The 16,623-nt window shown below is 39.3% G+C and overlaps 1 protein-coding gene across 1 annotated transcript; it reads right to left on the reverse strand.

The window, feature by feature from the left end:
* Positions 1–367: 367 nt before the first annotated feature.
* LOC118837126 (cystatin-A-like) lies at positions 368–16,378 on the reverse strand. The gene is made up of 3 exons (XM_036744103.1): positions 16,301–16,378; positions 11,123–11,224; positions 368–508 (listed from the first exon to the last, which is right to left on the reverse strand). The coding sequence occupies exons 1-3, from the start codon at positions 16,376–16,378 to the stop codon at positions 368–370; spliced, it is 321 nt and encodes a 106-aa protein (XP_036599998.1).
* Positions 16,379–16,623: the final 245 nt, after the last annotated feature.

Below are 16,623 nucleotides of genomic sequence, written 5' to 3' on the forward strand. Positions count from 1 at the left end.
GGAGTCCAGAGAGAGTGCTACACGAATTTTCTTGGCAGTTCTATAGTGTAACCTAATGTTCCTTGACTATTCAAAAGCAGTGTCTACTGTGGAACGAGCAGAGATGTGAAGTAATTTAAAGCAAATAATATTTGAACTGATTAAAAATTGTAATTCATATATTTTATTCTTATATCATTTTATTTCTAAATGTATCCTTCCTCTATCCAGTGAGGCATCACTTACAGTAAAGAATAAAAACCAGGAAAAGAGGGAACATTGACTAAAATTAACATAATCAAAGTCAAAATCAACTTCACAAACATTCATGCTTCATTTCAATTGTGCTTATTGATACAGGATGCTCATGAAAGTAACCAAATGCATTTTAGACTGTGCCTCTAAAAGAAGTTATTTCATCTTCCTTGGTTTTGCCAGTCTGGTAGTCTGAAAGCTTGATTCGTTCATTCCTGTGAGGGAGAGGTTCATATATATTCAAATGTACATATCGATTACACCCAATATGTACCTGCAAATAAAGAGAAAAGGAAAATCAGTGACATGTATTCCAACCCAATGCCTCTCACCTCTCAGGATCATTGTATTAGGTACATTCGTATTTAGGGTAGCAGTTTTGACTAGATGACATCTGATGGGAATTGTACATTTTTATTGTAAACTATGGATGAGCTTATTTATGTTGTGAAAACAAAATTATAGCAGTAAGTGGCCTGAGAGATGATTGAGTTTTATTTTTAAGGCTAAGGGAATTGAGTCCCACAGAGGTCCAGGGAACAAGAATACTCAGATAGGCAGCAATATCATGGTACCATTAGTTAAGATGATAGATTTCAAACTGGAAGGGACATTGGTCCAGTCTGATCATTTGGTAGTTAAGGAAACTATGTCCCAGTGAGGTGAGTCACTTGTAAGGCAGCCAGGGCATGCAGTGGATAGAATGATGGGCCTAGCATTAGGAAGACCTTCAGACATTTCCTGTCTGCCTCAGTTTCCTCAGCTGATTTTCTTGATCTGCACAAAGGGATGACAATACTACCTAAGGGTATCAGCAAGCACTCTAGCACACCCAGGATGGCCTCCTAGCACAAGTTCTTTGATCTGCTTTTATAAAGGAAAGACAGCTTCAAAGGGGTTAACAATCTTATTTTCATTAAACAATGGAGACTTTATTCTATCTAACCTTCTCACAAGGGCTACTGAGCACCAACTCCTATAGCATTCCAAAGCTGACTAGAAGGGGGGGGGACAACTCCCCCTATGTCTCAGTGGGGTGAGTTGAAATGGGCACGACTTGTGCATTCACGTAAATCCCCTCAAGCCTCAATGAATACCAGTTGAGGCAAATATAGATTCCCCTCCAAGCCTCAGGGTGGCCCAATCAAGGCACACACAACAACCTAGCTTGTGCATTCAACCCTAAAGTTTCCCCACTCACTGACCAGTGCCAGCCTCCTTTATATTTACACTCTACGCCTCCAGGGTCCTGACCTTTACAATCTAAACAGGCAACACCTCGCTCTTACAATCTACATGGGTCATGGTGATGTTTTGAACCATAGAATTCATATCTAATACGTGGGGACAAGAGACTGTTAATGGTCACAGATCCTGGAAAACCCAACTCCAAATAATATTAACAAAAATCCACTTTGCCTATGCTTATGCTAAGTCATAAGGCTATTGTGAGGATCAAATAAGAGCTTAGCATAGTGCCTAGAACATAAAGGCTGCTTGATAAATACTTGTTCTTAACCCACCCCTCCCCCCACCATTCCTTTCACTTCCCTTGTGAAAAGTCACAAGGTAATTAGCAGCTGAGCCAGAATCTGATCCCACATCATTTTCATTATAACAGAGCTGACTCTAGTTGTTAAGCACCTGGGTTTTTGAATACCTCAACAATTCATTTATAATAATAGGTTCAACTGCTATTTTGAATTTGAATTGTGCCTCTGTGCCAGAGTTTCATGTATTTTTAAAGATTTAATTGTCTAACTATGTAGAAAAAAAATACATGTCATACAAAAACATGGGTTCCCTTTTTTGATTTTTACCCATGCCTCTTTGGAAACGTTGTGGTCTTTGTGTATCATGTGCCTTCCTTCCAATGCTGTGTTCCTTGAGGCATAGCCCTATGTGCTCACTGTTCCCATTGTGTGGGACGAGTGAAGACCTCTCATAAAAGGGAACAAATTAGATAAATAGAAATAAGTAGGATAGTGAGTCCCATTTCTCTACTTAGATATTTTCCTTTCTGTAAAGCCATTATCTCTACTCAGATGTTTTCCCCTCCACAAGCTTAGCTAGTGACCATAAAGCCCCCGAGGTTAAGAACAGGTCCTGTGTATTTACCTAATGGCGAGAGGCCTGAAAGAAAGAAGGGTTGAGGTGAATAAGTCAGCAACCATAAAATTCTCTGAGGATAAGCATAAGACACAGGATACTCACCCCCTGTACATTGACCCCAAGATAAGAGAACCTCTGTTTGGGGAAGAATGGATGGAAAGCCGAAAAGCCAGGTGCAATATAGATGTGCAAGATTAGGTAACTAACAACTAATTCCTGCCTGTCACCGATAACCGAACTGTTTGTTTAATCGTCATTGTCATTTAAGACAGATTTACTACCTTGAGATTGATAGTAGAATGAAGTAAGGATGGTGGGAGGTTTATGACTGTGGCCTGCTTGTAAAAATAACTATACTGTTTGCCCCTGGGTAGATTTATCGCGTCTAGATTGTACCCTCAAAGCTTACGTCTGCAAGCTGAGAGGAAGGAGGTTGGGAGGGGGAATTGCGGTTAGGGACCTATATAAACACCCCAATTTTCTGTGTCCAGTGCGCTCTGACACTGAGAGACCTTCGGTGTCCGAGTGGCCCTTTCCCGGGATCGTAATAAATTTTCCTTTCTACTTTCACCTTGAGAGCCTCTGTTGTTAATTTTTGGATTCGTAAAATCCATCCCACACAGTTGGAGGTCCCACCGAGATTTAGTCCTCGCCTGGGAGGAAGCTGTCCCGTCGCGACCTCTGGGGCAGGGTACCCACTCCGTTTTTCCGGAGGCCCTGGGGTTTCGCTGGGGGAGAGCTCTTCCTGGCAGGACAAAAGATCTCGAAGAGAGGAACTCGGAGAAAGTAGAGACGAAATAGAACGGAGCTCCTGATTGTGCTAGCGAAGATTGCAGAGACTGCAGAGACAGCTGAGGAAGCTGGGTTGCTGATCGGTCCGTAAGTGGTGTGCACACGGCCCAGGGCAATGGGGCCTTGGGTGACCGGGAGGGGACGAGAGAGGGAGAAACTAGACAGTTGGTGTCTGTAGAGTCCCTGTCCCCTGGAGTGGGGTGGACGAGAGAGGGAGAAACTAGACAGTTGGTGTCTGTAGGGTCCCTGTCCCCCCGGATAAGACTTTGGGAAGTCTTGAGAAAGGAACAGTGTAAGACAGCTAATATCCCTGAAGGTAGCTCTCTGGGAGTAGGCTTAGAGATGCTGGGATAGAAAAAGAGAAAAGAAAGGAATCTGGGGATGTCTGGCAATCCCCCCTGAGCTTTTGGATTCTTTCTGTGGATTTCTCTCTGTATCTGTCTGTGTTTCTGTGTGAAGAGAGTGTGTTATCTCTAAGAGTGCAGCCCTTTCTTTCCCCTTCCTCTCTGACTGTGGCAGCAGGCAGCATCAGAGAGCGGGAGGGGGAGAAAGAGAGAGAAAAGTATTTTTAGGTGGAAAAGGGAAGTTGAAAAGGAAGTAATTAACAAAAGAAAGGTCCCTGGAAGGCTGGGGAGAAAAGGAAACAGGTTGAGAGACTGAACAGTCACTCATTAAAGAGAGTAAGAGAAGTGTCAGGAAGATATAATCTATTTGCATGGACAGTGTAAATAGAGGTTTTGAGAGTAAAAGTTTTGGAAACTTTTGGGAAGTTGTAGGAAAAGTGCTCTTTCTTTTTCCCTCCATTCCAAGTTCTGGCCAAATTTGGGGTGAAGAGAAATAAGAAAGAGAGTGGGAAACTTTTCCCTCAGATTTAAGGGAAATGTGTTACTCCTGATTGGATAAAGAAAGTTTTTAAGGAGTGAACACAGGAGTGAAATTCACCCAGGTGAAAGTTAGTTGTCCTGTCTCTGACCGAGCCAGGGCTGCGATAAAAGTTAGAGCAGCTAAAACCTTTTAGCAGATTCCCATCCTGGATCAGATAAGGGAAGAAAGTAATGGTAAGGAATTTGAGATTATCCTCCTCTGATTGGGAAAAAGGGGGGAGGCAAGCAGAGGAACCTCTCCTCTCAAGCCCCCAAGTTCTTGCCGCCACACAAAGGGACGTGGCCACACCTCTCTCAAATTCATGGGGCATTTTAATTTGGCTAAAGCTAATATTTAAGGTATTGATGTATTAATGTATGTATTTATATATATTAATGTATTAATATATATAAATACCAGAAGTAATTGGATTAATAATTTCTATATGTGATAATCTGAAAACGTAATTGAAGTCATCTTATTTCTAAATTGTATTTTTATAGTTCTCTTAAGCTGTAAATTTGAGAAACCCTTGTGAGGTCTAAATTTTGTCATGTATATGAATTGGTCTTTAAAAAGGGTATGATAAAAATGTGATAGTTTGAAACTGTTATATCTGGTTATGAGCAAGTAATATTACTTTTAAATCTCCATGTGTTGGTAATGAGATTGATGTTTCTATAATCTGAAATTTGTTAGAATTGTATTAGGTTAAGAAGCTGGACAATTGCTATAACCTAAGAAATCCAAGTTTTGTCTTTATCTAAAAGGAAGTTCAGCTAAAATTGTTTTTGCTATAAGTCAAGTATTTATACAGGCCCTGTTTAAACAAGAATCTCCTCTTGCAATTTCAGTCAATTCAGGATACTATAAACTGTTAAGAAATGTGATTTTATAATCTTTACAATGCTAAGAGTATTGGGCCTTAGAAATTAAAATGTTACCACTAGTGATTATGACTCCAGATTTGATTTGACCTATGTTGTTAGAAAAAAAAAAACAATTCCTCTTATAATCTGGATGTTGTTATATTAAGAATTGAAATTGAGGTTTAACTGAAACAAAGATAAGGCTAATTTAATTGGGTATGTTCTTAACTTAAGAAACTAAGTGTCCTCCACATTGCAACATCTTTTTAACTAAGGAACTTTGTAATATCTAGGAATTCTGTATAAATATTTGAGAATGAGGACATCTTCCACCAACTTAGTTAATGAATTCTAATGTTTAAGGGTTAATTTGCTTTAAGGAAAGAAAAAAGAGATGTTATCATTTTAAAACTTTCCAAATAATTTTCTTCAGAAAAGTTTAGTGAGTATTCCTTTTAACATCAGGATGAAAAGTATTTTTGTGATTTTAAGCAAGTTAGAGCTTACCAGTGTGTATAAGATTTAATTCCTAAAAGTGTCCCTTTCCTCCAGAATGAGTAAGCAGGGACATAAATCCATCAGCCTGTGAGGTTGGTCATTAACCTCTTTGTTTTGTTTAGGGAGCTGGAATGGGATTCCAGTATAGACAGTTATGTCAGTAAGAAGTACTAATTTATGAGCTATTTTTGTCTTATGGTTGAAACATAAAGGAAAGCTGAATAATGGGTTTGAGAGATTTAGAAAAGATAAATAATAATAAAAAAAAAGATAAAAAAAAATACAAAAGGCATGTAAGAAGGTTTGGGGACAAATGGGAGTTATTCAAGCCCTTCCTGTCCCCTACATAGTTGTTATGTTGAGAAAATATGAGGAAGTATTTTAGGAGACAGAAAAGATATGTACATTGATTTGATAATTATTAGCTCAATGAAATTTGGGACAGTACTATCTGAAGGACATTCATTTGCTTTTTAAGATTCTATGGGACTTCGATTTACTATTATTTTAAGCTCTGATTACAGGTATAGGTCACATGAAGCCAGTAGTGGAATGGCAGGCACTACAGACTGAGAATTCTTAAAGGTGGATGTCTATGCCTGGGAGAAAGTCTTGAAGACGACCTTGGACACAACCTAGGTAGGATCTTCCTGACTCTATTTCCCAGTTCTGCTATTTCCTTTCTGAAAAGGAAAATCCCCACCTGATTACTCCTAAGCCCTGCTTTCAGCATCTAATGGCTATATGATTGGCTAACAGATATGACTCATGCCTGGAATCAAACAGAGCTAAGGAAGTTCTTTCCTTCTGTTAAGATATATGACATAGTCCCTCTTTCCTTTCATAGCAAATTTATATTATCAGGAAGTTTTGTAAGCACAATGCTAAATCTATTAGGTAATAGATGGATATTGGAATATCTCTGAGGTATTATAATAGGATACAGGAATGAATAGCTTACAATTTTGACCTATGTTCATGGCCAGATAAAGATCAGAAGGATATAGAGATAACATCCTCCAAAAGGAGGAAATGATTAGACAGAGTAATAAGGCAAAGATGTAATGTGATAAATGTCTAATTAAATAGGATAGCAAATTTTGAGAGGAAAAGGCAATAGGACCAAATTGATTCCTCTAAGAATTATATACAGATGTGTATGATTGGCTCCAAAATTTATCAGTCATGGAAATTCAAGCTAATAAGTGTGTTTAGGTAGTAAGATCTTAAATGTGGATTTTTGTACAAGAAAAAAAGGAAGATGAATTCAATTTATGGTTGGACCTTTATATTTTAAAGGACTCTTATACCAGGTACAAGGTTTAGGTAGGGATAGAAAACAACAGATAATATATATATAAACTGAAATTCTCTGAAGTTTCAAAAATGGAAAACCAAACTTGAGTGACTGTACTAAGTTATATTAAGTAAGAATTATCCAGTAATTTCAAATGATTGGGTAAATTGGTGCTCTTGTATAGTCATATGAAAGATAATATTCTTTGAAAATATTAATGGGAATAATTTAGAAGTTTGTAAAATAAAGATACAAATGTAAGGTTGAATCATTATCCCATAGATTAAGGCTGGGATTTAAAGTTACTCTGTATCTATGTGGAGTAAGGCCCTTAAATGTAAAAGCAGTTGGATATTAAGACAAATGGTGTAATTAATTACTGGAATTAAATCAGAGACATTTCCAGTTTGGGAGAAAGAATTTCAATGTGTAAGTCTCTTCAAGAGAGATAAGTTGTAGAATATTTTTGCATTGATGAACAAGTTAAATGTGGTTGTTTGAATTTGAATTCATTCCATGGTCCAAAATGTAAAGATGAAGTTAATATTTGAACCTATCATATTTATATGATTCAGTTCTTGAAGAATATCTCATTCTTTCAGATCAGGCACAGTTAGAGGAGAATAGAAGAGTCTGGGAAACTGATGCAAATGTGTTAGAACAATAACTTATGATCTTAATGGGAAGATTTTATGAACAAGGGAGAAAATGCATGCAAGCTACTTAAGGCTCACTTTAAAGATGTTCCTTAAGAAACTGATTTTTGAAACTTGCCATTCAGAGACTTAATGGGACTGTTAACTGACTGTTTTTCTGAGTCTAACTCCAGGTGTGAATATCAAGGAAGGCTGTCTGAGCCACTGATCTATGATGCAGCAGCAGCCCTGTGAAGGACAGGCGTGGACTGCAGGTATGATTTCATGGTAAAGTTAAGAGGGCAACTGTTCAGCCTATGCTGAGGTGGGACCCTCTTGACTTGATCCCTTAGCTGAAGCTTGGCAGACTTTGAGCCTGGCTCAATGCAGCTTGCAGTTTGACATAACTTCTACCTGGAGTTGACAGGAAACTAGACTATAAGTTCCTGATCTCTTGGTGGCAAATTTCTATAATCAGAAAGTTTTGTAAGTACAGTAACAGATTTATTAAAATAATTGATTAAGGAACATCTTAGGTTACTATAGGACTGGGACTAGTGTTCCTGTGTGTGGTCCCATATAAATTAAGGGTAGTTTATAAGGGCCTTGTATAAGGTCTTGTAGAAGTTGGAGTCTTTTAATTCTTGGAAGAAAGAAGGAGTAGATCAAGTGCTTGTGAGAATATTATTTGGTTAACATCAAGCTTGTCTAAAGTTTTGTTACAATTAGTCATGTTAAAGGAATGGTTTGTGGTTTATTTTGTAAATGTCATCAAGGAAACATGGCATGACTAAAAGGTTATAGAAATGATAACTCAAAGTTGTGTTGAGGTAACTTTTGTAGGTGAATGGAAGAAGCTGGTTCCTACAAGAAGACAAGAAGAAGAAGATGCTGACAGGAGACGGGTGGAACAAATACCAAGGGCCAGAGGACTTCATTGATGATGCCAGACAGCTGTATAGGAAAAGACTTTTTGAATCTTAAAGGGACAATTGCATCATTATTTTCTTTTGGGTGTCTGTATCTGTATTGATAAAGGGGACTGCCCCTTTGATTTATCAATGTGTCAATCAGTCCTTCCCATACTTACTTAAAGGGGTAATGAGTGAACCCCAGAAAGGATCATTCAAACTTATAGACCAGCTACTTGGGCTCAAGATGGGAGCTGGGGGTGTAGAACCCCAATTTATATCCTCAATAGGCTAATTAGACTCAAGGAGAAAATACATCAAGATTAGTGTGAGAGGTCTTCATTGAGCAAATAAAAGAGGAGGGTCTGTGTGGGACGAGTGAAGACCTCTCATAAAAGGGAACAAATTAAATAAATAGAAATAAGTAGGATAGTGAGTCCCATTTCTCTACTTAGATCAGATGTTTTCCCCTCCACAAGCTTAGCTAGTGACCATAAGGCCCCCGAGGTTAAGAACAGGTCCTGTGTATTTACCTAATGGCGAGAGGCCTGAAAGAAAGAAGGGTTGAGGTGAATAAGTCAGCAACCATAAAATTCTCTGAGGATAAGCACAAGACACAGGATACTCACCCCCTGTACATTGACCCCAAGATAAGAGAACCTCTGTTTGGGGAAGAATGGATGGAAAGCCGAAAAGCCAGGTGCAATATAGATGTGCAAGATTAGGTAACTAACAACTAATTCCTGCCTGTCACCGATAACCGAACTGTTTGTTTAATCGTCATTGTCATTTAAGACAGATTTACTACCTTGAGATTGATAGTAGAATGAAGTAAGGATGGTGGGAGGTTTATGACTGTGGCCTGCTTGTAAAAATAACTATACTGTTTGCCCCTGGGTAGATTTATCGCGTCTAGATTGTACCCTCAAAGCTTACGTCTGCAAGCTGAGAGGAAGGAGGTTGGGAGGGGGAATTGCGGTTAGGGACCTATATAAACACCCCAATTTTCTGTGTCCAGTGCGCTCTGACACTGAGAGACCTTCGGTGTCCGAGTGGCCCTTTCCCGGGATCGTAATAAATTTTCCTTTCTACTTTCACCTTGAGACGCCTCTGTTGTTAATTTTTGGATTCGTAAAATCCATCCCACACACCATCTGTGGTGTTTTATCTCCCATTCCCCTCCCAAATACTAGCACTTAGCACATTATCTTCAACAAAGTTCTATCTTTACAAAACCAGAGTAAATGAAACCAACAACACTGCTAGGTAGTGTTTTGAACAGGTAAGTCATTTAATAATTGTAGGCCCCAAGTAACTCCCTGGGACTGATCAACAAAGGCAATAGTTGGGTTCAGATCTGTGTTGGCAGAGAGGGTCCTCAGATGGAGAGAATGATGGGCCTGGAGTCAAGAAGCCCTGGGTATGAATCTCACCTCAGACACTTACTGGCTGTGGGACTCTAGGTAAGTCACTTCATCTCATTTTCCTCACCTGGGAAATGTCTCTATCTCATTTGTAAGGATCCAATGAGATCATATTTATGAAGAGCTTAGCACCCAGTTGGCAATTAATAAATTCTCGTTTCCTTCAATCCTGTACTGCAGTAGATGCTCCTGCCTGGCTGACATCCCATAGCACTTTAATACACCCTTGTTAACTTCACTGTGGTAATTCTATTCAGCTGTACCTTAAGGACAGAAATGCTTGCATCCAACCTATCTACAATTCCTGGGTATCTCTACCCACAATCCCCAGGGGAGTGGCCATGGAATTGCCAGATGTGTGCCCACTGCTGGCTACACAGAGGGTCTCTAGGGTCATATATTTCTCTTAAAATTATTCTGTAAGGCATAGAATGCTGGGTTGTACCTGGAGAGGGTTCAAATCCTTTGATAGGTATTGGTTGTATGACCCTAGGTAGGTCATTTAACTACCCTAGTCCCCAAGATTCTCCCTCAGGTTATTCAACAAAATCAATAAATGGGGTTAGATCTGTGTTGGTAGAGAAGATTCACAGACCAAAATTTACTACAGTGATAAAAATCTATCATGTATTTCGAAAAAATCCCCCAAATATGTCTAGGATTTGGAAAAGTGTACTTCAGTAATTTTTGATAAGGTTGTGTTTGAAATCCTGGGCACCAGTGGTGACCTGCTGCTCCCATTGTGTGAAGCTCTCATACAAGACAGGATGCTTACTCTCAAGCAGCATGTAATCTAGTTGTTGGATTCAGGCCATAAACACATCAGCCTTGTTTCAGAGGCTACGATGACATGAAAGACCCAGTCCTTTGGGAATTTTCTCACTCTTTTATCTTAGAGTTCCCATTCAGTAATGTCTGAGACAATGGATCCTGGGACTTACTCTCCACTTGCAAGCCCACAATTCAACATCATGTGGGCTAACATGTTATTAGAGGAATCGTGACAGCAAATGGAATTCCCCCAATGAAGAATCATGGGTCTATATATAACTCCTCAGAGTCACAGTCTTAAACATGAGAGCTTCCCATGACATAAAGATTCCTGTAAATCCTGTCTTGGTCTTACTCCTCTCCAGTTGCCTGGCTACTCAAAGTGAAGGGCTGGGGAGAGCCTTTATCATTCTCTTTTTTTCTCCCTCTCATCACTCTCTTACCCCCTCCCTCTCATTTCATCATCCATTCTTACCAGGTTAATCATCCTCTGCTCCTCAGGGTGATATGAATCTCTTTCTCAAAGTCCTTTCCTACCTTCTGCCTCCTTCACTTTCTCTCAGTTACCATACCATCACTTTATATTTCCCCTGAGGCAGACACTTTGATTTCTCCAGTTACTCATATGGGAAGGAGACAAATATCCCCATACTTTTTATATACATCCAAATAGAAAGAGAACTAAGTAGAATTCAATGACTTGTTGAACACTGACCTTTACATAATACACGCTCCCAGCAACCACTTGGCTTCTGTATTGTACAGCCTCAAAGCAGTCATATTTTTCATTGGTCTTTTGTTCCAACTGTGACTTGACCTTAAGAAAAGAAAGAAGGGGGAATAATTGAGTGGTTATCTGAAAGCAGTACCAGGTTTGGTCTCCTCAGTGACCAATGCAGCATTGACAACCATGGAAACATGAGTCAAACCCCTTTCTGCCCCCCATCCATTCTTTAAACAACTAATTAATTAATGATTTTTTTTAGAAAAATCTATTCTTGTGTATTGTGCCTAAGGCTGTGTGCCAGGTGCTGACAATTAAAAAAAAAGAAACCTACAACCAGACCCTGCTCTCAAGGAGCTTGCATTCTACTGGGAAGAATACAATATTTATGCAAATTAGTCAATACCAAATACATAAAAATAATTTCAAAAGGAGGGGATCAATTATAGCAGCAATGACTTCTTGTAAACCAGGAATAAATGAGTGACTGATAGATTGATTGACCTCTTAAGTAATGGGTGGCTAGTGCTCCCTCAGAGACTGTAATGCATGTCTTCTGGGAAGGATTCTACAAATCTCTGAGGTGCTGAGGAGGCTAACACAGACTCTCAGAATCATAGTTTGAAGATACCTCAGTGACTGATCAATTCATAATCCTACCAATAACAGAAAAACTATCACCAATATATGACATTTGTAATGAGGTGAAGCACAATGTGGTGCAGTGGACAGAGTGCTGTATTTGTATCCAGTGGACCTGAGTTCAAGTCCTGCCTCTGTCACTACCTGTGTCACCTTGAATAAGTTACTTTATTTCTGTGGGCCTCAGTTTCCTTATTTATAAAATAAAGGGGTCTGACTAGACCACTAACCTCTCTTCCAGCTTTAAAATCTATGATCCCATGCTCATCCAGCCTTTGTTCGAAGACTCCCAGTGAGGAGGCAGAGTGGCACAGTGAAGAATACTACCTTTGGAGTCAGAGGACCTGGATTCCAATCCAGCCTCTGATCCTGACTACGTGTGACCTTGTGCAAGTCCCTGGAGGACTCAGTTACCTCATGGTGTGTAAAATGAGGAGGCTGGACTAAATGGCCTCTGAGGTCCCTTCCAACTCTAGATTCGTGATTCCATGACCTTCTCATTCCACTTTTAGATAACTCTAGTTATTAGAAAGGTTTTCTTCATTTCAAGCTTAAATTTGCTTCTTTTCAACTTCCACCCATTGCTACTGTTTCTGTTTCTGGGGCCAAAGAGATCACCATCCCTCTCTGTCCCTTCAAGTACATGAGGACATCTCTCCTGGTTCCAGTGAGTTTTTTCCATGCCAATTAACCAATCAACCCAAATTTATTAAACACCTACTGCGTGTTTAGGCACTGTGCTATGAACTGGGTGTACAAAGACAATCATCCCTTTGTTAAACCTGGAGAAGAAAAAGACTCATTGTGAGGCCCAAATTTCAGGTGCACAGCATCATCTCATACTTCTTTTGTTCAGCCTTTTCAGTGGTGTCCAACTCTTCATGGTCCCATTGGTTTGGGTTGTTTTGTTTGTTTGTTTTGGCAAAGATAGTATAGAGGTTTCTCATTTCCTTCTTCCGCTCATTTTACACTTTAGGAAACTGAGGTAAACAGGGTCAGGTTACTTGCCCAGGGTAACACAGCTAGCAAGTGTCTGAGGCCAGATTTGAAATCAGGAAGACAAGTCTTCCTGAATCCAGGCTCTATCTACTGTGCCACCTAGCTGCTCTAAATTTGCAAAACACTTTATTTGCATTAACACATGTGGCACTTACCTCAACCTAGAATTTAATAAATCAAGAGGCATCTTGTTTGGAAAAGAAAAAGATTTAATTAGTTGGGCAGCTAGTTGGCACAGTGCATAGAGCATTGGGCTTGGATTCCAATCCTCCCTCAGACATTTACTTCTCTTTTAGGAACGTTTCTGTTTAAAGGGTTAAGAGTAGCCTGAGCTCAGGGCCAAGCCTATGTAATGTGTATTCCCTTGATATTATAATAATAAACTCTTTCCGCTACATTTTCCTGAGCCTACCTTATTTCTTTAGGGTGAAACTCAAAGGAAGATTTTAATTTCAACACTATGCATGTTGGTTAGAAGAGTTTTGTTTTGTTTTTCCAAAAGAGTTGAGTAAGAGAAAGAGAAAAAAGAGATTTTTGTTCACTGAAAAAAAATTAATTGAAGGTAAAAAAAAAATTTTTTTAGGAAGGAAGAGTCAGGGAAGTAACAATAGAACACTTTTCTCCCAGCTTCCCACATACTACACAATGTATTATCAGACTTAACATCTTTGACCCTGAGCCCTGTCCTTCCCAGGATTACCTCACTCACCCTAACTGTCATCTCCTAACTTCCCACCCAGTCTGTGGTCTCTTATACAAGCACACACTCTTGGAGATTCCAGTAGTTGTTCCTGTCACTAACTTCCTACAGAAAGACAGGGGCTTATGAGAACCAGGAGAAAGGCTATGCTTCAAGCACACATAATTTTGTCAGTGTGGGTATGTCCTGTGCCTGCCTAGGTTACACATACTTGAGAGATGGTCTTCATGAGTGGCTGTGGCCAATATATTCACATCACCTGGTTCACCATTTTTCTGATAATGTTCCCTTCATAACTAATTTAGGCTGGTCTTTGGTCAACAGGCATACTATTTGTCACCCAGCCTTTCTGGCTAGGAAGGGCCTGCTAGAGCTTATGCTCCATTGGCATAGATTTGGAGAGCACAGAATCACCTCCACACTATGATAAAGCATTGAAATAGCACTTCCATGATTTATACCTATAATACCAACCTTAAAAGGGTAGAGAAGAAATAGTCATCCCTATGGAAATAGTAATGGAACTAACTTTCACAAGTATAAATGCATTGTCCTCCTCTGCAAATGAGTGTTCTCTGCCTCATTTCTTGTTTAGCCTTAATCACTCCATGATGACTTCTAATGTTGCCTCAGTCAAAATGAGACTTGTTAAAGACCTTAGCTTGAAAAGACCATGATCTCCCACTGTATTCTGGGCCATCTCCACTCATCCTTGTGAATATCTGGTCACTGGACCCAGATATCTCTGGAGGAGAAAGTGAGGCTGGTGACTTTGCACAGCCCTCTCTCACTGAAATCTCATTCCTTTGCATGTCACATCATCTCCCTGAGGTCATGGTCCTCTTTGAGAATGAAGGACAAACAACAACAACAAATGAGTGTGCCAGTACCTTCACTCACAGGTAAAGAGGTAGAGTATAATGAGCTCTACCTCTGGTGTTGGGAACTCGGTTTCAAGTTCCACCTCAGACCTTCACTTCCTGCATGTCAAGGGCTGAGTCATCTCTCCTGACTTCAGTTACACTATCATCAGTTAAATGAGGGGTTGGACTAGATGACTTCTGATGGACCTTGTAGTTGTAGTGATTCTAAAGCCAGAGAACTTGGATAGATCCTCAAGGAATCTATAGATAGATTGCAGGGGTCCATGAACTTATATATGAAGAAATTATATCTTTATTTTCTTAAACGTCTTTAAAATAGAATTTCTTGTTTTGCTTTTAAAAACTTTGTTCAGTGAAGGGTTCCTTAAGTTTCACCAAACTGCCAATGAGACACAAAAATGCAGAGAACCCCTGGTCTAGCTCTATGACCCTGTGATCCTATGATTACCTCACAAAGTTGTAGAAAATCACAGAAGCAGCAGGTTTAGAGATGGATTGGACCTCAGTCGCCTTAGAGGAATCCCCAATATGTCATGCCTTTCACATGATCACATGTGTATTTTGAGTCTGATGAATCAATGATTTCTTAGTGGCATCATAAGTACACCTAGATCTTGAAATCAATTTAAATTCATTGACAATAAAAAAGATTGACAATGAGTTAGAAATGAACACATTTTCATTTTGTCAGCCAGCATCTTGTCTAAGAAATAAAGCAAATTATCTGTTTCTGTTGATTTCATAAGGTACAGGAAACTATATAAATTCATTCACTACTAATAGGTTGACTTTCCTACATTTTCTAAAATTTCTACTTGAAGAATACAGCCATTCTGAATGTTATATTCAAAACCCAGAGAAGCAAATATTTTATTTTTTAAATTGATGACTTTCTTTTTTACCCCACCTTTATCTCCAGATCTATCCTTCTTCTCTTTCCTCCCCAGTGAGCCATGCTGTGTAGTAAAAATTTTTTTTATACAGGAGGAAAAAAGAGTACTTCAACAAAAAATAATCAACCATGTCTGACAGTCTAAGAAACATTCCACACCCATAGTACCTTACCTCTGCAAAGAAGACCTTCTCATATCTCTTCTCTGGGACCAGACTTGGTCATTATAATTACACAGGATTCAGTTTTATTTTTTTGTCCTGTCTTTTTTTCTCATAGAATCATAAATTTAGAGCTGGAAAAGACATCAGGGACCACCTACCCCAATTCCTTCATTTTACATTTGGGGAAACTGGGGCCCAAGGGAATTAAGCGAGTTGACAAAGGTCATACTGGTAATGAGTCAGAGGGTAAGATTTGAACTCACTTGCTCTGAGTTTTAATTCGATGCTCTTGTCACTGTACCACATTCACATTATCATAGCCATTGTGTATATTCCTTTTGTTTTGCATCACTTTGCAATACATTCTTTGTTTACTTTGCATCATCTCAAATTAGTTTTTCCATGCTTCTCTAAGTTCTTCACACTCATATTTCATGGCATATGAAAATCGTATTTCATTCATGTATCATATTTTGTTAGCCATTCCCCGAATCAATGACCATCTAATGTTGTTTCCAGTTCTTTGCTACCACAGAAAATGCTGCAATGAATAAACTAGCAAATGAGAACACCATAGAGATGATAGGCAAACCTAAAAACTAGTTCTTTGAAAGGACTAATACAATAGGGAGAGAGAGAGAGAGAGGGAGAGAGGGAGAGGGAGAGGGAAAGGGAAAAGGAGAGAGAGAGAGACAGAGACAGAGACAGAGAGAGAGAGAGAGAGAGAGAGAGAGAGAGGCAGAGGCAGACAGAGAGATGGGGGGAGGGAGAGAGAGAGAGAGACAGAGAGAGAGAGAGAGAGAGAGAGAGAGAGAGAGAATGGTTATCAAGTTACCAAACGCATTAGTTTCAATAAGATCCTTCATTTCACAGAATTCGCCACCTTACCTCATCAACTATCTTTTGGATTTCTGGAGTTGCAGGTTTAGTTTCACTTAAGCCTCCAACAATCATGTCGGTGTCCATTTCTTTGTAGAAAGGGATACGGATGCTGGAACTGAAATGATGAAATGATAAGGTCAGTCATCCTGACTCCAGTTTTAAAGCAAGGCAGGCTTTCCTGACATCCAATGAGTACAAAGATGTCATATTAAAGCACCGCCTTCTTGGATGTAGAAATGACTCATTGCTCCCTGTTACTATGTGTTAATTCATGAACATAAATGTGAAGTATTGTCATATAATAAGGTAATTAGATGCCACTCCCAAAT

Source organism: Trichosurus vulpecula, chromosome 2 (assembly GCF_011100635.1).
Source record: "Trichosurus vulpecula isolate mTriVul1 chromosome 2, mTriVul1.pri, whole genome shotgun sequence".
Lineage (NCBI taxonomy): Eukaryota > Metazoa > Chordata > Mammalia > Diprotodontia > Phalangeridae > Trichosurus > Trichosurus vulpecula.